The following is a 25,091-nucleotide window of genomic DNA, read 5'->3' as shown; positions in this document are numbered from 1 at the left end:
ATAATTTTGGTGTGAATCGTATTTTTGTGTTTATGTAAGAACTCCGATTTGAATTTCTTGGAAATGTAAAAATTTTCTATACGTTATATACGTTTCTATACGTCTGTAGTTAAGAAAAGACCATTACGTTATAGGATTTGAGTAATCATTCGCCACTGCATATAGTTCCGTTTTATTTATCAAATTAAACAAATATACTTTCAAAACAATTTAAAAGTTTTTCAAAGTTAAGCACGTCAAACCGAAATTTAATTCTTGTTACCTTTTACGATACATATCACAGAATTATATATTTAAAAAAAAAGGTGTTAGTTTCGAAGTCTTACTGAAATTCTAGACTTTGCGACATATTTCGATAAATAATGAGAACATTCGTTCTTGAAAAAGAAATCACTATATAACGTTGCAAGAGCATTGGATTTGATTGGACCACTAAAAATTTATGTTGAAACCGAAAGCGTCCCAGAAAGTTTCCAGAAAGAATAACGCAAAAACATGTCAACCAAAGTCTTCACCCCTAAATGCTGAAAACATATCACAGTATTTGTTCTGATGAGGTTTGATTTATGATAATTTATGACAAAAAAAAGTGGTTCTGGAGATCCCCAATATTTTTAAAAGTTCTGGAATCTAGAGACTAATAGCAGTTATACTTGTAGGAGGTTAGAAACGCTATGGGTGGTATAAAGGCAAGAGGATGGAATCAACTTTCATTACTGCAGGGCGCTTTATTAAACTTTTCAATAAAAAAGGAGAATGGGAAAAAGCCTTAACTATAAAGCATTAAATAGAAATAATCCTTTTCTCCAAAATAATAGGTTCTCATTTCCAACTATTACAGGAGTTCAAGGACCCTCAAGGATAAATTCTCCCCTCTAACCTAAACCCTCTTTTGTAAACACCACTCAATATAAACGAATTCCATGAAAGAGAAATGCATTCTAGTCCCACAAGAAAAATCAACTGGTTTTGATGGTTTTTATCCTCTTTTGCTCTTCCCAATCTCAAAAATGATTGGTCAAAAACTTATGTCTTTTTTCCTCACAATTTGGAACTATTAATGGGTATGTTTTTTACATAGAGTCTAATACTATAATATTAAGGGTAGTCACTAGGAAACACTCATCCTATATTTTGCCACTCTTATTTTATAGATACAAAAAAGTTTTAAAATGACTCAGCTTATTAAACGCCTAAAACAATATTGTATTATTTATAAAAAAAAAAGAAGAAAAAAATGAAAAAATAATGATCATAATTTATTGAAAACAGAACTATAAGAACTTCTGACATCTAAAAAATATTTTTAAGAGCAATGAGAGTGTAGTATTCAAATTTAATAGACCGTGTAATGTGTGGTCACTCTTGAATAATTTGTACGTTTTCACACATTTTACATGAAAAGGACACTTATATTTTACAGGTATAAAGATATCAAATTGCGTGAAAAATTCAGAGCATTTGAGTGAAACTTCCAACAACTCAACATTTTTTTTTAGTACAAATATGTGTAACGTTAAAAATATATTGAAACTTCTATATGCAATTGTTCTTTTCAACGTTTTGCAACTTTTTACATTTATTTCATAAAAATTTTAATTACATTTTAAAGCTACAAAGCTATCAAATCGAGTAAAAATATTATTAATATTTTGCAAAATATTATTTCAAAAAGTATTATTGATTTTTTTGATATGACCAACTAAAATGTAACCTTAGTAAAATTGTATCCCTCTGTCTTCATGCTCCACAATCAGATACTTTTTGAAATAATCTAAATTATACATACCACATAATGACACTCTTTTCATATTTTCTCTAAAACTACCATCAATAAAAATTGAATAAATAATCAGAATTTTTAAAAAAATAAAAACATGATAAATGAATGATAATTAAGTACACAAATTAAATTTAAGCAAGGAAAATTTTTATTTTACTAATCATACTCGATTTTACAATAATGAAATTTCAAAACATTTTCATAGGGTGAGATCTTACACATTTTGATATATACAAGAAACATGCAACATTTTTGATCAAATTACGGTGGAACCTTGCTTAGCCAAACCATTTCATATTGGGTACAACTAATCAACTGCCATATAGATCAGTTACTGAAACAATATTGAAAATTTAGCAGTTAATAATAAATAATCAATGATATTACAAAGAAGCATTTTTATTAATAACAAGTAGGCTGAAATATGTATTATATGTCATAACTTCAACTTCCTATCATTATTTTTCGTAGATTTTGGATTTTAATCAAATGCATAGAGCTGTTTAAATATAATATTTTATGATACAATGATATATAAGATGAATATAATGACTTTTTTATTATATATAATATTATATATCTGTCTATATATATGATATTATATAAAATATAAATATCAGATAATTTTAAATACATATATTTAAAATTATGACAGGTTCTTTTTAAACACATAATGAAACATCAAAGAAATTAAAAGCACTTATAGTGAAAATTTGTAACTTGTTATTAAAAAACAAGCTAATCACAGTTTTGAAGGAAAATGAGAATAAAACACTTTATGTATTTTGAAATTTCTTCTTTCAAATTTTGCAATAGCAAAAATTTTTAAAAAAAATAGGACCTCATAAAATAGTTTTACCAAGTCCACAGTTCCCCCCAAAAAGTACATAGCTGAACAACAATTTTAATAAAGCTAACAATATTTGGTCATTCCTATACATAATGTATAAAGAATAAAAATCTATGTTAATATAACAACCACAAATAAATTTATAGATTTCTGCTTTCAAACCTCAGGCAATTTTTCTGAAAACCTTGATTTGAAAATTGAGAATTATTCATAATAAAAAATATATATATATCACAGAAAATTATGTTTAAAAATTAATCACAGGAATGTATCTAGCATAATCATAATTTATTAATTATTTTAATGTAATTATAATTGAATGCTAAACATCAAAATTTGTCTAAATTTAAAAGTTTTAGGAATTCAGAATCAGAACAAAACATCTTAAAATCGTGAAAATTGTTAGAAAAAATATAATACTTAGCTATCAGACAAAAATCACATACATTTTTGTGCATGTAAACAATTTAGTCATAAATTATTTTTTAAAAAAACAAACAAATAATCATGTAACATATTGCTTATATGAATGTTGCTAATATTGTTTAAAAAAATAATATAAAATATGAAGTGTTAAATATAATTCTTTTCTTACATTATAAAAGGAAACACAACAAAGTCCAAGTGCTTACATAAATTTAAAAAATATAAAATTTATACGTTCAACAAATTTTTTAACAATTGTAATACTTTATAAAAGCATTTTCATTTATCATTTCACTATAAAAATTCATTTACCATAGCTATTAAAACATTTTCACTATAAAAATAGTAAAACAAAAGTTTCTCGAATAATAATATAAACACTGGAGAAAACATAGAGCTTTTATATTCAAGGTGAAATGTTAAGGAAAAAGTGATAATATTTATATTGTGACTAGAATAATAGATCTATAAAAATGAATTATTATATCTATCTGCGTGTAATGAAAATTTGCAGAAATATAGATATTGGTATTAAGAAAATAATTAGGCAATACATTCTGCAGGGGATGCAAGCAACTACATCATAAAAAATCCTTAGGCAAAAAAAAAAAAATAATAATAATAAAACAAAAAAAAATCATGAATTCGAAACTATACTTTATAGTAAATTTTAAAAAATACTTTATGATGCAGATAATAAAACGCATTTAATATTTTAATCGAGATGTAAAATAAATCTTATTAAAGAATTAAATTGAAAAAAATAACTATGCATCATATAAATATTTGGTATTTTTGGCATGAAATATGTAATTATGGAAACCATATCTACTTCTATGTTTCTTAACTGCTACTGCTGATCATATTTTTAGCAAGTTATGTTGACTAAATGGTTATATTGTACCAAATGTAAGAAAAAAATTTATTAACATCTAATATCAATGCAGTTTTAATATAAGACTTTGATATGTAATAAAATCTCTTACTTAAGAGAAATATTAACAATAATAAAATCAAAAGGAACTTTTGTAGACATATATTTTTTTTTAATGAACACTTTAATAAAAGAGCAATAATAGATTGCAGAAGAAATTCATTCCAATTAAATTTGTAAAATTTGCATCAAAAAATTATAATTTTTTAAATACATTTGGTCAAAAATTGGTTACAGTTATTTTATATTAGTAAAGTATTTAGATGCTGTGGGAAAGTATATAAATAAACTAATTATGCACCTTTACATAAATTTGATAAAAACAAATAATCATTAATGATGCTAGGGCAATGAAACAAAAACTAATGATGGGGTAAAATACAAGAATAGAAGTAAAGAATAACTTATATTAAATAAATGAATCATAAGGAGGATAATATTATGAATTTATATGATTTTCTTAATAATGTTGGTTTCATGAGTACAAATGCAAATTATACAAATTTTGAAATTTAACTGACGTGGATAGATTTCATTGCTTATAACTAGCAATGAAAAAATAAAATAGGAAGCAATTTTTAATGAATTCATCATAAATATTAATGTATCTTGAATAAAAATCAATGATAAGAATGTATTTCAGGAATATGCTTATCAAAATTAAAAGAATAAAAGATAAGAAATATTTATTCATAAATTAAATCATGTAAGAGATTACTAAGAAACATATTTAATAAAACATTTTTACAATAAATTTAGGAATAAAATATTTATCCTTCAATATATTTTTTGAACATTTATAAAAATTGCAAAAAAAATTGGTGATAATTAACTTAACATAATAGTAAAATCATGTACATAATGCTCAATTTTTACATTATTTATGTATTAGTACATTTGTTCAGACATTTGACTAATTTTTAAAGCTATCCTAACAAGTTTCTTAACTTGGTTTTACCTAAAATATGACTTCTTAGATAAATTAAGATGTGAGTAAATGCAGTGCAATAAACTTTGCCTATACAGGATGAATTTCTCTATTCCAGTTAATGACACGATATAACTCTTGATCACATCAAAAGAAATTATAACGTAGAATTAAAATTGATTTGAAATTTTATTTAAATAAAATCAGTTTGTAACATAATTATGTGTGTTATGTGAATGAAAAGTTTGTAAGACTTTTGTTAGAATTACAAATTATATTCTGATATTAGGACATTATATGTAAAAGAAAATATTAAAATATTCATATGCATAAGTATATACATAAAAATTAAACTAAGTTTATCAGTGTGCTTATTTTCCAACTTTTCCCCACTATAAAACAATTTGCTCAAAACTTATGGATCAAATTGTTTTAGCTTTATAGAGCTGCAACGGTCATGAGTATAATTATAAGAAAATTAATCAAAAAATGAGGAAGCAATACCTTTTTACAAGCAATATACATAAATATACTATTATAAGTAGTATACCAGTAGAAAAAATTCATATTATCTCTAAGATAACAATAGCTCTTGACTGAAGAGAAAAGGTAAGTCAAAATTCTATGCTAACTCTTTCGCATTTCAAAGATTTAAAGAGCCCAATTCATGTTTGTTCTATAAGTACATAAACTTTTTAGAAGACAATAATATATACACCAGTCAAGAGCTAAAGTATACAAATAATACATCTTCATCAGTTCCAAAGCTTTTCCTGGCAGTTTCAAATGAGTCATAAGGTATAGAGCACACTTCTATAATCAAAAAAGTTATAGTTGATAAGTTTATGAAAATATACTAAAAAATTAACTATTTTTCATACATTATATTATTTATAATTATATTTTTTAATTATCATTAGTAATTATCATTTTTATCAGCTATTAATCATTAACTTGAAAATTATTAAATTCAAAAACAAAAACAGACATGACATGATCTTTCGAACAGTAGAAAGGAACATTTTGTTTCTACACAAAACATTAAAAAGATGGAGGCCATCAGTATTAGACAATTATGCATCATATCTTTATTTTAATATATAAATTTATTAATTAATATATTTCTATATATTTATCATTAAGTTGTGCAAAAGATATATTTCAAGATTCATAAACTTACTGTTCAGTACTGAAGGATTTCTGTAGAGAACTTTGCATTCTTTACTATCAAAACCACAAAGCACAATATAATGACCTAAAAAAAATTTAACTAACATTAAATGGAAAGAATAAACAACAAGTACAAATATTGATGCCAGATTCAAAACCGAAAAATAGAAGCCTAAAATGTCTTATATTACATATCTGTACAGTTAACAGTATGATGGTTTCACGAGTAAAGAATAAAGTTTCAAGCTGCAAATTAATTTTTATTTATGTCAAAGAAATAAGAAACAATGTATTCACACAAAACATTTGTATACATCTACACAGTAGTAAAAATGCCAGAAACTTAACGTGGCAACATATCAAACATGACTGCAGGAAATTTATGATAAATGAATAATATAAGCAATTCCTTTTGAAAAAAATTCAATTAATACTAAAAAAAGATTTTAAACTTAAAGGATTAACATCATTACATTTTCTATAAAGTATATTATTAGAGTTTAAATGATAAAATTAATTAATATAGTACTTGCATCACCTTATCTAGAATTTTCAAATAATGGTGAAGAAGAGGAAAAAACACCAAATTTTGTGTCAGTGGGCAGACTTATAAAAAGGTTTTTCTTATTTATTCAGTATAATAACATAAAAGTTTGTAATACATGAAAGCCATCCAATTTTTCAAAAATGAAGTTATAAGTTACCGTCATTTGGGGCTACTTTGTGCAGCGGGGGCTACTTTGTGCAAATTAGAATTTGGCACTTTTTAAGTGCTGCTATTCAGAATTATGTTTTTTTCAAGTTAAAAATGTGTGGATTTTGAAGATAGTAGTCCCCTCCATTACTAAAATTTTTTTTTTGAATTTTAAAACAATCTCAGAGTGTGTTTTGTTTATCCAATGTCAACAATTTTCCGAGAACGTCAGACGTCGAAAAGAGTGCATGGAAACTTTAGCTGTTAAACGCAAAGACGTTGATAAAACAATTGTCGTAAGAGCAAAATTTTTTATTCATATATTAATAAACAATTATATCATGTTAGCGTTAAAAAAAATTTGAAAATTAATAACAAATAAACGGAAAATGAAAAAAAATGCACTGTGGGGCTACTTTGTGCAAAGTTTTATTCGGTTTTTTTTTTTGACAAAAATTGTTAGACGTTATAAAAAAAATACCTGGAACGAGAAACTACAGTGATTACACTTTAGAAAATCTGCAACAATGTTTGCAAGCAGTTGCTAGTGGTAAGTCGATGGCAGAAGCTTCTCAGAAGTACAAAATCCACAGAAATACTATCTCTAATAAAATTCACAAGAAACATGTGAAACGTGCTGGTAAACTATTATTTTTCTTCTACAAAGATTTTTCCAATGAATTAATCAAACGATTTAACACATAAAAATATATTTTATAGAAAATCAGGTGATTTTGACAGAAACTGAAGAGCAAGTTCTGTCATGATCATTCAAGCATATTATGTTCAAATTTATCAATATTATAAATGTTAATGAATATGTAATAATTATTATTTTTGAAATTTCATCCATTTCAATGTTCAAAAATGTATATGGTTTCCTTTTGTTTAAACTAAAATGTTTTGATATAAACATTCTTTTTAAGAAAAAAATTCTTCATAAAAAATGGTTTTTTAATGCTGAAAATTATTTTCAAACTAATATCTTTACATATCTTGATGTTTTTGTAATTAAAAATGTCAACAGTTAACTTTTTTAACAATTTTATATCAATATTTTGCTAAAAACATGATTATTAAACTGAATTCCTATCGCTGCACAAAGTAGCCCCCAAGTGGGGGCTACTTTGTGCAAGGTATGTTTTGACTTATTATTTGTAAATATTACATAAAAATAATGCCAATATTGATCAAATTCACTCATCTGAGTCCAGTTATGAATACAGCATCAATAAATTTTACTAAAGTTTGAATTAACATAGTTTTTTTACATGTCAAAGTTCAAAAACTGCGAAATCCTGCACAAAGTAGCCCCACATGACGGTAGAAGTAATATAATTTATTTTAGATTAAATAACCTGAATACTAACAGTATGAACTTACCTTGATAAGAAAATGAACTATTACAACAACTGAGCATTTGCATCAGGCACTAAAGGAGTACAGGAAAGTTAAAATGAGCAACATAATAAATTTTCCAAGTATATTGATTAATTTTATATATTAAAATGTATTTACAATGTAATATTATTCAAAGGAATAAAAAAGATACTTCTGAGTTTAATTCAAGAAAAGTTTAGGTCACAAAGGTAAATTATTTTCAAATTAAGATAAAATAAGTAGTGACTTGAAAAAAAATTTCAATTTTTCAAAAAAATGCTGCTATGATAAAATTGAACTTAATGAAAATTTAATGATTTGAATTAATTGAATTTAATACTGCCCCCCCCCCCAAAAAAAAACAGTTAAGATCTGGTATCAACATCTATTTACTTATTAATAATACTAGCGGAAAAGTTTCTAATTGATATGTTACATCCAAAATCTTTAATTACTACCTTAACAATTAAAATAATTATTAACAGAGAAGTTATTCAGTCTTATGTAACATTTTTACTTCCTTGAATGGGGAAATAGGGCCTAAGAATTTCCGTTATACATATTCAAACACAGAAAGCATGCAATTATTAAAAATACTGAAGAGTAAAATAATTTTAATGGAAGTAAATTTTTAAGCAATTATTTTCAATTAATTGTTTTAGAACTAATTTTATTTATTTTTTAAAAAAAATATACCTTTTTTGTGTGACAAGTATCACAGAACAGAAGGTTGGCATTGACAAGAATAATAGCTGGATTACCAGAACTCAAATGATCGATTATCTCTTCCATATCAACAGATCTACAAAGCAAATAACTCATGATTAAAAATGTGCAGAAGATTAGGAATTATAGCATTTAAATTAAACTAATACAAATACAAAAATTATCATATTAGAAAACATAAATAAGTTCCTCCTATTACAAAAACAGAACTGTTATTTTAACTAGACAATTACAAAATTCATAATTTCCTTTAACTTTTATTATAAAAATACTATTTATCAACTTTAAATATAGAGAGATTTAATTTCATAGATCACATAACCTTATAATCAAATCTAAGGCTGTTAAACTACAAAAGAATGTAATTGCAAGAATGCAATTTTATATTCATACAAAGAAATGTGTTGATTTTCAGAAAGTATTTAGTGAATACTTATTTTCAAAACAAAACATATAAAACCAATTTCAATTGATTGATAGCAAAATATTAGTTTTATATTCTTCACATTAATTTTTTGTGTTATTCTATGAAGAAAATGTGAATTAAAGAAAATATTTATGCATTTTGTTCATGCAAAATTGGTAGTTAATATAGTTGAATTTTAATCTGGCATCTCCGCATCTTTTATTTCTTCACATACATCATCTCGTTTTAATGGTCATCGTCTCAAACAATATTCTTGTGCTATTTATAATACACATTTAGAATGGTACTAAACTAAACTAAACTCAGTGGTGCGACAGCTCATATAGGGCCAAGGCCTATTGTGTCCATCTCAGTTTTCATTACCTTGGGCTCAGGGGTGCAGGAGCAGATGTTCCGTTTAGGTGGTCAGCCGAACGCGAAACCCCCAATGTATAGTTCCCAAGCATGCTTGGTACTCATTTATCAAGAAGGGATGAAAGGCTGAGTCAACCTTGCCCGGCTTGAGGATTGAACCCAGAGCCTGTGGCATGGGAGAGCGAAGCGCTGACACTTAGCTACCGGGCATCTTAGATTGGTACTTAAGCTAGTAAATTCTGGTATCTATCATTCAAAAATTTTACTGGCATTAAAACACTTGAAGTTATTTCCTCTTTGCTGAGTTAAACGTAAGTCCTAAAAAAATACCAATGAAGACAATGAAATGGAATCACAACTATGGAATGCCTCAAAGGCTATGAAACAGTGAGGAACTTTTTACATTCACAAAAACTCAAAAATAAACAGCAATCTGCAATAAATGTCAAAAATTTGTTTGTGCTGAGAAGAAAAGAGTTTTCAAACAAAAATTTCTAAATATTTTTAAAAAAAATAAATATGTTTATCTTTCTTTTGCATCCAAAATATTTTCTTAGTTTGTAAATAACTCTTTTAGATTAAAATGTTTTCATACTTATTGCAAATTTATTTTCAAAGCCATTACTTCTTTATTACTTTAAGTACATTTTAAGTGATTATTTGAAATTTCATATTGACCCGCAGTCATCGTTTTCCATTATATATCATTCTCGATTAGTGGTTCTATAAGAAACAAATGTCTAATGTTCTACTGTAACTGAATGATATCTTTTTGATTGTTAATAAAAGGGCATTAACTTCACTTTACCTTTTTTCAACTTGAATTCCATTTACAGCAGCAGAAGAGAATCTATCATTTATTCTTTGAGCATCTTTTTGCAAGACTCTTAGATAAAAATCCTAGAGAAAAAAATGCAAGTATTATAATAAAGGAGTTCTTTTTTCAAAAAAGATATTAGAAAGAAAACTTTTCATTACATTTAACCCTCTGAGTATTCATCTTAGCTAAACTTACAACAGATGGTTTTATCACAATTCTGGTTTTTTTTCCATGTTTTTTAATGTAAAAGAAGTGTCTAGCAGAAAAATTTCAGAACAATTTCGCTCAGATGCTTACCACTTGGAGAGTTAACGCTAAGGTTTGGCAGGTTCAATCATCATAAGCAAGAACTCTATAGTTTATTAGAAGTAAAACAGATAAAATATTCAAATAAATTACTGAAAAAAATCATTTTACATTTTTACACATGTGTTCTTTCAAAAAAATTATTATAAACTATCATGAGATTATTTTGCAATATTGGAAACTATTAATTATATTAGACTTATAATTTCACATGACAGGGCTAACTAAGGTTTAACAGGATCTTAGGCTGTTGAAAGAAATAGAGCTAATTACACATCCAACTCATGGCACCACATTGAAACCATTTTTTATGTTAAATATTTGAAATTTTGGTAACTTTTTTAATGGACCTTTTTAAAAAACCTAGATGTGTTTTACAAGGTTGGATTTAACATAGCAATGATGTCCCTTGAATGAGCATCTTATTTAATCTTTTTTTAATCACCTGGTACATTCAAATCACATTTTATATATAACATGTGATGAGTCACAAAAATATAAAGCTTCCATAAAATGTGATAAAATTTAAAATTCAGGCAATTTTTTTAGATAGCTTTTTTTTAAATAGCTTGTTTTTATTCATTTTTTTTTAAACTGTTTTTCTTAATTTATAATATAAAAATTATTTTTATTAGTTATTTTCAAAAATTTAATCTTTTTTAGTTGATATGGGCATATTAAATTTAAAAAAAAAGTGCAAAAAAAAAAATGAAAAAATTATAATAAAAAAAAAATTATTTTGTGTAACATTACAGAAAGAAGATCTCAGACAAAATGAATATTTATGACAAGAATAGTTGTTAGAAGCTATCCTCTTTGGGTATCAAAGTTAATAAAATTATACGAAACAATGTGAATAAAAAAATTAATCATAGCCTTCTCAAAATCAATTTAAAAAGTTAGAAATTGCTTATAGTTACATGCTAATTGAAAAATATAAAACCAAAAACTCTCCTTCGTGGTTTACTGATGTCCACTGTAATTGTATAATAAAAATTAATTACCAGCAATTTCAAATTTTTTTTTTTTTACCTCTTCAGAATATCCAGGATTTACACCTATAGTTACAGTTGAATAAAGATGCCGAATTCCGAATTTGTGTAAAAGATATGCAAGATCAATAGTCCAAGTGCTGAAAAAAAAAAGAATTATGCAAATTACTCAATGTTACTATCACTCCTAATTAATTTTAATTTGTATAAGAAATGCATAATTATAGTGCAAAATTAAAAATTTATATTCAATTATTAGTTGTAAATGGATTACTTATTACAAATTTTATTAGTAAATCAAGTAAAGTATTATTATAAATTTTAATAAATAATTCCTTTGATTGAATTACTTATTAAAATTTAAATAATTGTTTCACGAATAATTATAATTAAGTATTTTCTAGTTGTTCTAGTTCTAACAATTTTTTCCTATATTGTTACCTACTTAAAATTACGATTTAAAAATTATGTATTTATTACACATTTAAAGCATGTGTGTCTTTTTTATGAATAATAAAACAATTAATTATTTGAAAAAAGTAACCTTTTAAAATGTAAAGTTTAGAATGAATATTATTTAGTTCAGATCAAATTGAAAAAAATTTACTTATTTACTCAAATAAATTTAGAAGACCCAACTATGAGTTTAAAAGGTAGAGTAAAAAACTTCGAAATCTGCTACTATTTTATTTCACTAATAACAAATGATAAATATATATTGTTGGAAATTGAGTTGAGATGATTACATGTTATCATGGCATTGTTAAAATATCCTAAAACTAAATTAGAGAGACAGAAATACATAGAGAATACAAACTGTGGTAGTAACAACAAAGACAATGGTTATATATATAATTAATTTTAAAGAAATGTACACTGATGTTGACTATGAAGGTTGCATATAATTAATGTTGCTTACTTTTAGATGATTCTCTCTAGAAAAAACTTTCTTATGATTAAATTTAAAACAAATTACAAAAAATCACATTTTTACTGTAAGCTGAATAATTATACCGGAATAGCAAAAGAAAATAGGGTCAGTACAAAAAAGGCATAACAAAAAAAAAACATTTTTATTTGCAGTTTCAAAGGCCTCTTTGCTTTTTTATCTTGACTAACAGTTAAAATGCTTAATTTTTTTCATTCAGTAAAATTTGATAATTACTATTTTTTAAATTCATAGAATTTTAACAAACAAGTATTTAAATTTCATTAAAGTTACAAAAACTCCTTAATAAATACTGCAGGATGAAAAAGAACATGTTTACTCAAGTTTATCCATGAATTATATTAATTAAAACATATCACCTTTTAATCATAGAATATTTAATAATAAAAACAACAAGTTTTGTTAGAAATTAAATTAAGAGATATTATTTTTAAGTTTCTATAACGGATATCTATTTAGCTTCAAAATGTATTAATGAAGAAATTAAGGAATTTTTGTGATGAATTAAGCTTCAAAAAGTTTGCTTCAAATATTATTTTCAATAAAAAAATATAAAGGTAATCACAACTTTTCAAAGAATCATGGTTCATGACTTTCCCTGGTGAATTAAGATAAATATTAAGGAATCTGTATATGTTTAAGGATTTTCAGAATCCTCACATAGTCATGTTAATCTGATAAGATTACAAAGCCTTCACTGAAGGTAGCATTAAAAAACAGTTGCTCTAATAGCCTCTAAATGAAGAAATAATAGTTTAAAGAGTATCATCAGAAATATATAATAGTAGCCTAAAACCTATCCTCTGATAAAAAAAAAGTAACACACAAAGTAAAAAATTCTAAAGAAAATAGAGATAATACACAAAGTGTTTGAAAAAACTGCCCTTAATGTTTTTTTTTTAATTATTATTATTATAAAAGAACAAATAGGTATACACATTGGAGGTTGCAAATTATTATTTGACTGGAGAGGGGAAACAAAAATGCTATCAAAATCTGACAAATCACAGAGGAGGAAGGTGAATATAATAATCAAAATGACTTCGACTTTACAATTTTTTCAACTGTTTCCGTGTGATATTCCAAATTTAGATACAGTACAGAACCCGTTATCCGGAAATCAGAAAACCGGAAAACCAAAAAACCGGAACGAAATTCAATAAATATTCCCGTTATTTTTTTAAAAAAAATTTTTTTTTTTCCTTATTAGATTTTTCTTTCTTTTTTGAAAGACCTTACCATCATTTTGGAAATAATCATTAGTGTATTACTTCATCGTTTTTTCTTCTTTTTAAGATTATTTCCGAATATATTTTTTTTTAGTTGAGTTTGACAATGAAAAAAAACGGCCTTTTTTTTGCGATTCAGAAAACCGGAAAAATCAGTTATCCGGAATAGCGATGGTCCCGATCGTTCCGGATAATCGGTTCCCTACTGTACTTTGATATTGTATTATGACACACAAACTTCAAATTTGATTGATTACATTTTGACACACTTGAATTTCCACAAATCTATCATAAATCTACATATTTTTTTACAGTTTTTTAACAATTGCTTATAATCTTTCAACCCTTTCCACACAGTTCTCTATATTCCAATATTTAAACTATGATATCAGGACATTTGAAAACACTAGATAATTTTCTGATGTTTTGATATCTAGATCATTTTCTGATTAACAACTATTCCATTGTAAAGCTAGATGATTTTTCTCATTATTTTTTGTCACTTATTTATCATTTTTAGAGCCATTTCCCCATAGTTTCTCAAATTGCAGCAATTGTAATAAAATGTTATTAATAAATGAAATTTCGAATTTGAGCTATGACTCTTGATGCATTTAGTTTGCCATAAATTTACATTCGTTTCCAAAAATTTTTTTTTTTATTTCTCACTTTTTTGGGGCATTTCCATCTTCGGATATTTTCATAATTAGTTTTCATGCGACTCTCTGGTTTGTCAACAGTATTTTTTTAAATAGTCGCCTTTTTTAAATTAGTTTCCATTTTTCTAAAATCGCCCTCCTTTTTCTAAAAACAGTCACTTTTTAGCCATTTTTTTTTGGAGGGGGGGGGGTGGATTGAAAGGAACATAAACTAATTCTGATTATTTATCTAGAACTTTCCTTTAGAAATTTAATCAGACCAAAACATATGGTTATAAATTAACCTAGAAATTAAAAATGAAATTTCAAGCAAATAAAAAGCTGTTATAACAAATAATGATACTAATTATATATTTTTACCTCTTGTCAAAACCTTCTTGTTCAGAAATATAATCCAGATTTTCTTTTAGATAGGAACGATTTGCCTCACTATAGCAGGAAAAGAGAAACAAGTTGGTTTTAATTACTCAAACTAAGTAAACAGCAACAAATAAAATAATTTTCAAAATTGCAAACAATATTCATATATTTTGAAGTAAAAAAAATCTAAAAAATATAAATTTTGTAACAGCAGTCAAAATTAGTCAGATAAATCACTAATAAATCTCAAAAGTGGTAAAAATATCTTTAAAAAAAACAATCTTTGAAAACAAATATGACTTCTGATTATAATTCTACTTAAGAAAAATTACAGAATGAAAAGGACTAAATGATACCTTAAGATGAGCACAATTTTAAATTTTATTTTAGCCACTTTCACCTCTATTTCAATAGTTTAAAAAAAATGGTGAAAGAACAGGAGTGAATGTTTATAAAAATAAAACTCAAAATATTGGCAAATGCTAAATCAAAACGAATCGTAGAATGTGTACCTGTACTAACTGTAGATGTGTACAATTTTATTTATTATCACTGGATTTAACAAACTATATGATAAATAATTATATAGTAAATTTTACAGCATGAGTTTTCAGTATTTATAAAAACACATTTTCGAGAGTATGACAAATAGTTTTAGGGCAACAAAATATGTTCCAGGAGAAAAGTAACATTTATATATATTTTTCTAACCAATTAAAACCATTTACAGAATATAAACAAATGAAATAGAAATCATATAGTATTTTAATCTATTTTTAACAAAAAAAAAATGTATGCACATAATTTTTTATCAACTGAAGTCTCACGCTATATCAACTTATTCTATTGGTGGGTCTCCAAATATTGATAATCATAACAATAATAGTCATCACACAACGTCAATAGAATCACGAAAAATAATATAGTGATCAATATTTAGAAGTAAAATTGCATCAAAACTGCATAAATAGCATCATCATCACTTTATGTTTAATATGAACATATCATTGAATTTACAATTGCAATAACATGTCATAATTTAGAGTTAAGAAAAAAGCAAAGTATAATTCAGATGGTTTATAGCTGATTAATTAGTTCACATTAGAACATTTTTTAAAAATATATAAAGTCAAGCTATGTATCAAGAACTAAACCACATGAAGTGGAGTAAGATTTTTAATGGAATAAGGAGATTGCACCTTTTCTACACTATGTCCAACAAAGTGCTGAACAGAGATCACACGTTATAACTCTTTGATTACCTCTAATCATTTCACCAACAGTAAAAATGATTTATTAAGGGAGATCATGGCACATTGTTTATTCTAGTTCTGGGCTAGTGTCAATATTCAATGATTCTACTAGACTTAGGAAGCTATGTCCCCTTCGGAACACAAGACTTCCACATTTCTGGATTCATTTTTACTTAGAGCACTTTTCTTTTTTTGCTTTTTAAAATAATGCTAATCTTCCATTTTAAGATGTAGTACATGAAAGTGAATATTATATAATTAGGCTAAAAAATGTGATTAGTAATTTATTCATTAATAAGATTAAAGGAATTAAAACTAAGATTTCCACATTAATTGTCTTTAAATGATCAAAATCAGATGCACTTTTTAAAAAATTGCAGAATACACACAATTCTTTTTGATATGCACTAATTTAATACATTATTCTGATTAGATCATTGAGAATAAAACTTTGCTAAAGGTCAGACATTTTCATTCTTACCTTCTGTAAATTATTTTATTTATTTATTTACTTTTTAGATTTTCCTTTAAAGTTTGATTTAATTCTAATAACATAAATCTGCTAACACATCATTGTTTATATTTTTCGATATAGAATTATGCATTCTACAGGGTGGGTTACAAATTTTTTGCTCCCCCCCCCCACACACACAATTTGCTTAATATTTTATGAGCTATAGTGTATAAGCAAAATCGTATATAGTGATGCAAGATGCTTACAAGCTTTTACACTATGCAAAAATTTTACTATTTATATTAAAAATTTACTATAAAATTATAAATTACTATATATTCACAGCTATTTTCCTATTCAATGTTCACAATAAACAGAGGGCATTCTAGAACAAATGCGTGCTTAAAAATCAAACCAAACTAAATTAATTGCATAGTGAATACAAACTAATAAAATTAAAAAAACCAAAAATAAACATTATGACTAAATATTTCACTACCAAAGATGCATATTTTTAAGAAAATTATGAGACAAATTTTTCCTCATTGTAATATAGATTTAAATGACAAGCATTCAACATTCATATTCAAAACCAGTACATAAATTGAATGACAATTGATATGAAAGTATAACAAAGGTAGTCCTACCTGAGGACCATCATTACAGCAGATACTCCACAGTCCCATGATAACTGCTGTTGCACATGTACTAATGGAATTTCGATAGAACGTACTTCACGAGCTCCACCACCCATTACTTCAGGAATTTTTTTCGAATCAGATTTAAAATAAAACGAAGGAAATCTGAAACATTTTAAAAAATAATGTAAAATTGATGTATCTTATACATGAAAGCTTTTTTTTTTTAATCGAAAAATAGAACAATAGAAATATAAGTCAAGACAAATTTTGATTTTGCAATTGTAGCATAGTTCAACTTTTTAACAAACTATTTTAAGAGATACACTTTTATTGTTAAATGGTATAAAAACATTTTTAAAAATTGAGATCTTTTATAAGAAGTTTCAATCGAAACACATATATTTAAAAAATAAAAAAAAAAACATTTTTTGAAAAAATAAATATTCTGATTATACATACGTTCTAACAGGAAACAAACAGAAACCTTCCAACATCAACAAACAGAAGGAATTGTGTGTTGCCAAACAATAACACGAAAAATAATACGGATTATTTAAGTAATAGCCGAGAGATACTTCTGAAGAGAAAAGTCGCCCTAGCTAAGCAATTTTTTTATCCGCTATTTAATTATATATTATTTATAGTTGTATTTTCTTTTTTAAAAACAAAGTAAAAAAGCAATAATTGCATCAACATATCAATAAATGATATCTTGTTATTATCAATCATCAATTCTTCGTGTTTCTGTTTTCTGCTCTGGTTGTGCTAATTTGTTATGGTTTTGAAATGTCTGAAGATTTTGCTACTCCCACTTTGCCTCGTCGGGAAATTTCTCCGTCAACGTTAGGAGATTTAAACTTTGACATAGAAGAAGTAAATATATATATATATATATACTTCAATTTATAACTATAATAACTCTTACTTATACTTTATTAATTTATTTGTATAAAAATATAATAAGAGCATGTATTACCTTTTATTCTATTTTTTTTTTTCTTATTTTAGCTAGATGATAAAGAATTTGATTTGCCAACAATTGATACTCCTCCGACTCTAGAAAGTATTTTAAATGAAGTATGTATATTTTTATTTTCTTTTATTGGATTTGAATTAGTTTTTCGATTTGCTGTTCGTGACGGTGAAGTAGAATATAGTGTACATAGTTAGACAATACCATACCAAATTCGTAAAAATCTCTTATGCATCTTATATGCTTAAAATTCTAGCAGTTTTTCCCATATTGCAGTAATTAGATCTGGTAAAAAAAAAATTGTGAAACCTTGTAAGTTTAAGCTTTAGTTTAACTACTTTCTATGCAATTTTTAGGCAATAAATAAAATGCTATTTTTTGTCAAGTTTTGGGATAAACAATATTTTTCAAAATAGTTATTTTTTGAATGAAAACTGTTCAAATTTATATTTTCAGCATAATGCTTAAAACTGTATATTATCTAATTTATTATAAATTTTTTTTTTTTGTTTCACCATTATTATTTGTCAGAAATTTTGATAACATAAGTAAAATTGCCGCCCATGCAAATAGGGTATGTTTGGATGTTCATTAGATTTTGCTGATACTTTTTTAAAATTAATTTACTTTTTTAAAAAATATGTAAAATTATGCAGAAAAAAAGAAATTGAATTTGCAAGAGCAGATATTTTTAGAAGAGATACTGGGGATATTTCCGCATTGTGATCTGTCACACACAATCGCCGAGGTGCCTAATAGATTTTACACTTGCAAATTTTTTTTAACAAAAGCATGTAGATGTTTGCTCGAGGGTTTCTACGAGTTATACCTTTCGAGTTGGTCCCTTTCTGTAATCTTTTTTTAGTTTCTTATGGTCCACTGCCCGGAACTTTCTAAGACTTGGCGATTAATCTACCACAGATCACGATACAAAAATCTCCCCCAGATATTACCAGGGCCCTGAGTGGTGAAGTTATTGCACTAAAAAAGCTTGAACATTAAAATAAAGGAAGGAAGATAAGAAACAGGTGTTTTGGACCCCAAGTTGCAAATTGTGTAAATTAGAATTTATTTCCAAACATTGGTTAAGAATGGGATACTTTTACTTTAGTCAGAATTTAATTATTAAGCCTCTTTTTTTAAAAAATACTTAAGAATGTTGAGTTACATTAGAATTTCATTTACCATAAATAAAATTGTGTAAGGAATTTTTTTCCCTTATATCTTTGCTAAATTTGGTATTTATATTGAAAAAGCTATCTGATTGTTATTAAATTTTTAAAAAAAACACTTCTGCTAATGTTTATGTATTGATTATTGGTAATATGTTGGTACTTTTTAAATAGTAACAGGGATTTGTTCAGGCTGTATTTACTACCGTTTAGCAGTACCTTCACAAATTCAACTTAAGGAAAAACGATAGTTTCACAAATTCAAATTTAGGACAAACTGTAGTTTCACAAAATATTTTTTCTTCAAATTTCATTTTTGTATTTCTTAAGAAATGATTAATCCATATTTTTGTGTTGATTTTTAAATATAAATTTTAAATTTTTCACAAATTATGTCTACATTTTCACAAAATAGGTACCTCTCAGAAAAACCTAGACAGACCCCTGAGCAAAGAGTTTTGTATTTGAGTTTAAGCTTCTACATGTGTTCATTTAACATTATTTATTAAAGGGTTTCTTAATAAACTATAATATATAGTATTCTTAATCAGTGGTGTACAGTGGCATAGCATTTTTAAAAAGTGTTTAAGGGTGCTTATTTTCGATTTTCGTTTTTTAAAAGCCCTTAAAGGTGCTTTTTTCATTGGGTGTTTTTAAAAAGTGCTTAGTTTACCCTTTTCCAAATTGAGATTTTTCCTTTACCATGTTGATTTTCGATACGAATTATGCTGAAAGACACTGTTCACATTGTTCTATTCAATGTTTTCACAATTAATTCAACCACAATCTATTTCGGCCCATCTTCAGACTGTAGCTTATGAAAACAATATTCGATTTACATGATTCAAAAATCTTGATAATTGCCATAAACAATGCCAAAAGAATATTTTTTTTTTTTTTACATGACTGTTAAAAACAGATAAAACCGTCGATTGTCAAAAACTTTTCAACCCTGCCTAATTATGATATTCTTTTAAAGTGCTTAAAGATATTATTAGAGTGCTTAAAAGGTGCTTATTTTTTGTTGAATAATTTGGCTACGCACTCTGGTATAGTTTCGATGTATGTTCGAGGAGGTTATCAGTTATCTCCATCTAATATATGTATATATATTCTAAACGTTTAAATTATAAAAATTAATAATTTAATAAATAATTGAAATTTTTTATACCTACATCAGCCTACTTACGGAACTAATGTTCATTAATCAAGTAATGTTTAATTTCAGAAGGGTTTCTGTCCCCCAAAACAATCTCACTGATCTTAATAAATTATAATAATTTATGAACAAAAATAAAGGCATTGAATTTTAATTATTGTTTTTACTTATTGTTGATAACTTAATTTCAATTTTTTAGACAGATGATGCATCTCTTAGTGATGAAGAATTTTCGAGTCACCTTGGCTATTTTCAGGAAACTTGTGAAACAACTTCGATTGACAGCCTTGAATCTCATACTCGTCGTGAAAGAAAGTATGTTTGAGCTTTAATATTTTACTAAACAAATTATTAGAAAATGTTTTTAAAATAATTATTTTCATACATCTAGAATAATACATAATTGAATAATTAGTTTTTCATGTTTATATTTGTTTTTTTGCAGAAAATAATTGATGAATAAGGATAATAAAATAGAAAATAAATCATACTAATTTTATGAAGATTATCTTGTCTTATTTATTGATAATGATATTGTTGTATCTTTACAAATATAAAACTGATTTTCTATTTCCTAAGAGTTTGGTCAGGAGAGTGATTTAAATGTTCTACCCCTCAATGATACTTTTACTTTTTGCATATTTCACCATATCTCAAGAACTTTTTTAACAAAATTTTTGATACACATTTATGAAATTTGTTTATGCAAAGTTAATTCCATGCAAAATATAACTTTTTGTAAATATTTATTATTTTTTTATAATTTTATTTAATAATAGTCAAAAATATTTTGAATTGTAAGGTATACAATTTTTTACATCATTTTAAGGAATGTAATTTTAATTGGCAAAATACGAAATTTGAGTGAAATCAGTCATATAGTTGCTAAGAAATCAGATTTAAAAAATATGAATTTTTTAATTCAATTTCTCAGGAAGTAATCAACTGCTTTTGTTAAAATTTTGTATTTAGCCATTTCAAATTACAGTCTTTAAAATAATGTAAAAATTATATACTGTACAATTCAAATTTTTTTAGACTGCTATTAAATAAAATAATAAATATTTGCTATTTTGCTTGAAATTATCTTTGGATAAACCAGTTTAATAATTGTGTGCAAAAATTTTTCAATTTGCTAAAAAAAGTTCTCAAGATACGTGAAATATGCGTAGGTCCAAAATTTGGACTACTCTCCTGACCAAATTATTAGGACCATTATTCGCAGATTGCGGTTATCCTCTGTATCTTGGGTGCCAGAAAGTCGAATCCGTAGAAAAAATGTATTTTTATTCAGAGAAAGTGCGCTTTGTGTCTGATTTCAGAACTTAAAATATGGTCTGCAGTAATTAATTAGCATATTTGATGTCACCTCCTCGAACCTTTACGATTGAGACCTAGAACATGTAGATCAAATTATTAGATCAAAAGTTATCCAGGGTAGTCCATTTTTTATTTTGTGCACTCTACACAATTTATTCTCCAAAGAAAATATCCAATAATCATAGCTGCATACAACTCTTGTGCCATTAAACTGTTCATTTTATCATCAATCGATTAAACTCTTAGTTTGATCTTTTTTAATCAACTTGTTCAAATCTTAACTTTGTCTTATATTATTTAAATAAAACAACTGACTTAGATATCCATTTTTCAAAGAATTATCAAATAGTTTTGTTTTCAGACTTTCAAGTCAGAAAGAGAAAAAAAGTCCTCAATTCAAGATACATGGATCTATTTTACGGCATGTCACATTAAGAGGAGTTTCAGCTCAGTTACAATCAGCTGCAGAAAGAGTTAATGCTGGAAAACCAACATCAATGGTTAGTATAAAATTCTCTATGTTTAAAAAGGATATAACTGTCTTCTGTTATAATTACATTGATTTAAGCTTAACATGATGTGTACTTAACATGTCTACATAATACTGAGTTAAATAAATATTTTAAAACTTAATTAAATAGTATATTTAGTGGAGACTGAATGTTGGATTTGTTGATAAAAACTGACCGCATTGCTGTCGTGAAATATCCTCAGTGGTAGATGGATCATGGGTTATAGTTCCTTTGCCATCAGGCTTACTATGGGAGGTTCTCGTGGTTTCCCTCTCCAAGTAACGCAACTGTGGGTTAGTTCTATCAAAAGGTCCTCCGTGAAGGCTATAAATTTCTCCCAATACTTGATCCAGGAGTTTCCTTGTCTTCTGGATTGAGTTTAAAATTACGAGCCTATGGAGTTGAACATCAGTAGTCGTAAACCCAAAAATTGGTTTGGCTGTTCAATGATGGTTATAAAATAAAATGTTCATAAAAGTTTACTTGTAAGCAGTTTTCTATCTTTATTAAATAATTTTTGATTATTTTATAACCAATGAAAAAGTTTTCTTCCTCACTCAATCTAGTGTTCTCATTGCACTTACAGTTGAACTTAGTTAAGATGAACCAGATTCAACCCCAATTGTCTGATTTAATAAATAAAAAAAAGCTGAAATTTAGATAAAGAATATAAATTTCATTATTGCAAAAATATAAGCTGTATATATTTGTGTTAAGCTGTTTTGAGTTAGTTGATATTTCATTACAACTTTGGTCTACTCCTGAATAACATATTTTGTCTTGTAAAGTTGAACACCCTTCACTTATTTCTTTTTATTAATTTTAGTTTAATTTACTATTTGGTAAAACTGAAATGTACATCGAAAACTTGCTGATTGGTTAAATCACTGTTATAATTAAATTAAGTATTGTTTACCATATTTGTGTTTTTGCTTTTTGTGTGTGCCATTTTTACTCCCAATACCATTTACCAAATTTATTTTATTGTTCATTTTTTTCTCCTCGTGGTCAATATAGCATGCATTTGTAATCTAGGATTAACTCAATTTCTTTTAGATTATCAGTTTATTTATTATTTTATTCTTATTCCTGATATTTAAAACTGTACGTAACTTTTCCTATATAAATTTTATTCTCACAAAAACTAAATATTTTATTTCATGAGACATGAAAGCATGTTAAATTCCATGTTTTGTGTTATCAATATTTTTTTAAATTGTGTTATTTTTTACTCAGGCTGTATCTTCAGTTATAGCTGTTGGGACTTTCCATGGAATAACTTTAATATTTGGTAAGATATTATAAAACTTAGTAATTATTTTAAATTTGACCTGTATTTAATAACATTATTAACAGTCAAACAATGAAATGCAAAAATATATAAATTTTTATTGCACTTGAAAATAGAATGTTGTCTATTATTATATTTATAATTATAATTTTTTCACCAAAAATTCTTGTGAATTTAGGTAAATTTTTTTTTTTTAAATGTTATGTTTGTAATTTTTAAAATTTTGACAGATCCTCAGCAAGTTTTGAAATGGTGCTTGGGTACTACAGAATATGGAGAAAAATATGGTTCTGTCTCAGCTTTAGCCTTTAACAATGATTGCAGTCGTTTGCTTGCTGGATATAGCAGAGGAGAAGTATTACTATTTTTCTTATTTGTAAAATTAAATCAAAAATCGTACTATTCTCTTCAATTTGCTTTTATCTATCCAATAGATCACAATGTGGGATTTACATAAAGGAAAATTAATTAGGACAATTTCTGATGCTCATCCTATGCAAAATGCTGTTCTTCACATTAAAGTAATGAAACTTGTAAATTTATTTTTGCTGACTTTTTTTGTGTGTGTTTTATCTTTTATTTTTTTAAATTTAGATTTCTTTAAATATACGTTTTTTGTTTTCATATTAGGACTTGAAAAATCTAAAACAATTTATATGCCCTACCACGTATATTATTCTGAAAATACAAACCAAATGAAACTTTTACTTGCCTCAATATATTTTCTCAGATGTATATTAATGAAGCAAATGAATCTACCTAAATGAATTTAACTATTTATTCAAATCTCCGTGTGTAAGACAAAATTGTGCTGATATTTCCAGGCTACACATTGCTTTCTATTGAATAATATATAGAAAACTGATTTTCTGATAATGAAAAGCCTGTAGTCATAAGTTCAGAAAAAGCCAACTCTTGGAACAGTGGTTCCCAACCTTTTTTTTTTTTTTTTCGCAGACCACCTATTTTGTAAAAAAACTCTGAGGCCTAATAACTGCCACACTTATACACACATATATATTTATACAGGGTGTAAAAAAAGAAGTTTGGAACCTGTCAAATATCATCGAATTGAATTAGTGAAAATAGACACATTCAATATTATTTAAAAGCTATGCAATTATACCAAATTCATTTTTCACCCCTTCCCGGAATGGGGACAACTTTGAAATTTTAAATATGAACTCCTATTTTTTATTGCAGCTTCATTTTAAATAGTTTGGACCCTATTTTAATTTTCTCGGTTACTGTGCTATATGTGAAGGAAAATGCATAACATTAGTCGAATTGGCTAACTCTTTTCAGGAAGATACGAATCTGCAATAAAAA

The 25,091-nt window shown here is 26.0% G+C and overlaps 2 protein-coding genes across 3 annotated transcripts in view; one reads left to right on the top strand and one right to left on the bottom strand.

Moving 5' to 3' along the window:
• Positions 1–1,908: 1,908 nt before the first annotated feature.
• Positions 1,909–17,923, bottom strand: LOC107450644 (protein GUCD1). Of its 2 annotated transcripts, none has more exons than XM_016066491.3 (9): positions 17,795–17,923; positions 17,342–17,497; positions 14,988–15,056; positions 11,831–11,930; positions 10,481–10,572; positions 8,862–8,967; positions 8,169–8,217; positions 6,102–6,176; positions 1,909–2,117 (listed from the first exon to the last, which is right to left on the bottom strand). In XM_016066491.3, exons 1-9 carry the CDS (start codon positions 17,827–17,829, stop codon positions 2,095–2,097), a joined length of 705 nt encoding a protein of 234 aa, XP_015921977.1. In that variant the 5' UTR covers positions 17,830–17,923; the 3' UTR covers positions 1,909–2,094. The 2 variants fall into 2 exon arrangements, with proteins under 2 accessions (XP_015921977.1, XP_015921976.1); XM_016066490.4 differs by lacking the exon at positions 1,909–2,117 and adding an exon at positions 5,314–5,734.
• A 125-nt stretch (positions 17,924–18,048) lies between these two features.
• Positions 18,049–25,091, top strand: part of Vps8 (vacuolar protein sorting 8) — a 46,696-nt gene continuing 39,653 nt past the window's right edge. Inside the window, exons 1-7 of the mRNA XM_043039562.2 lie at positions 18,049–18,208; positions 18,344–18,412; positions 20,839–20,954; positions 22,321–22,459; positions 23,708–23,762; positions 23,993–24,117; positions 24,197–24,283. Of these exons, the coding sequence (XP_042895496.1) occupies positions 18,122–18,208; positions 18,344–18,412; positions 20,839–20,954; positions 22,321–22,459; positions 23,708–23,762; positions 23,993–24,117; positions 24,197–24,283 (678 nt within the window). The 5' untranslated portion in view covers positions 18,049–18,121. The remainder of the gene's footprint in view (positions 18,209–18,343; positions 18,413–20,838; positions 20,955–22,320; positions 22,460–23,707; positions 23,763–23,992; positions 24,118–24,196; positions 24,284–25,091) is intronic.

Source organism: Parasteatoda tepidariorum, chromosome 7 (genome assembly GCF_982258835.1).
Source record: "Parasteatoda tepidariorum strain Cologne lab strain chromosome 7, Ptep-v5.0, whole genome shotgun sequence".
In the NCBI taxonomy this organism is placed as follows: Eukaryota; Metazoa; Arthropoda; class Arachnida; order Araneae; family Theridiidae; genus Parasteatoda; species Parasteatoda tepidariorum.
This window is presented reverse-complemented; position numbering and strand designations above follow the sequence as displayed.

Coding starts and splice junctions, on each gene's coding strand:
- LOC107450644 (XM_016066490.4), bottom strand. CDS start 17,829: ATGTTGGAAGGTTTCTGTTTGTTTCCTGTTAGAAC. Junction 11,931..14,987: donor CAAGAAGGTTTTGACAAGAG/GTAAAAATATAT, acceptor TTTTTTTTTCAG/CACTTGGACTATTGATCTTG. Junction 8,968..10,480: donor GGAATTCAAGTTGAAAAAAG/GTAAAGTGAAGT, acceptor TTTGCTTTGTAG/ATCTGTTGATATGGAAGAGA.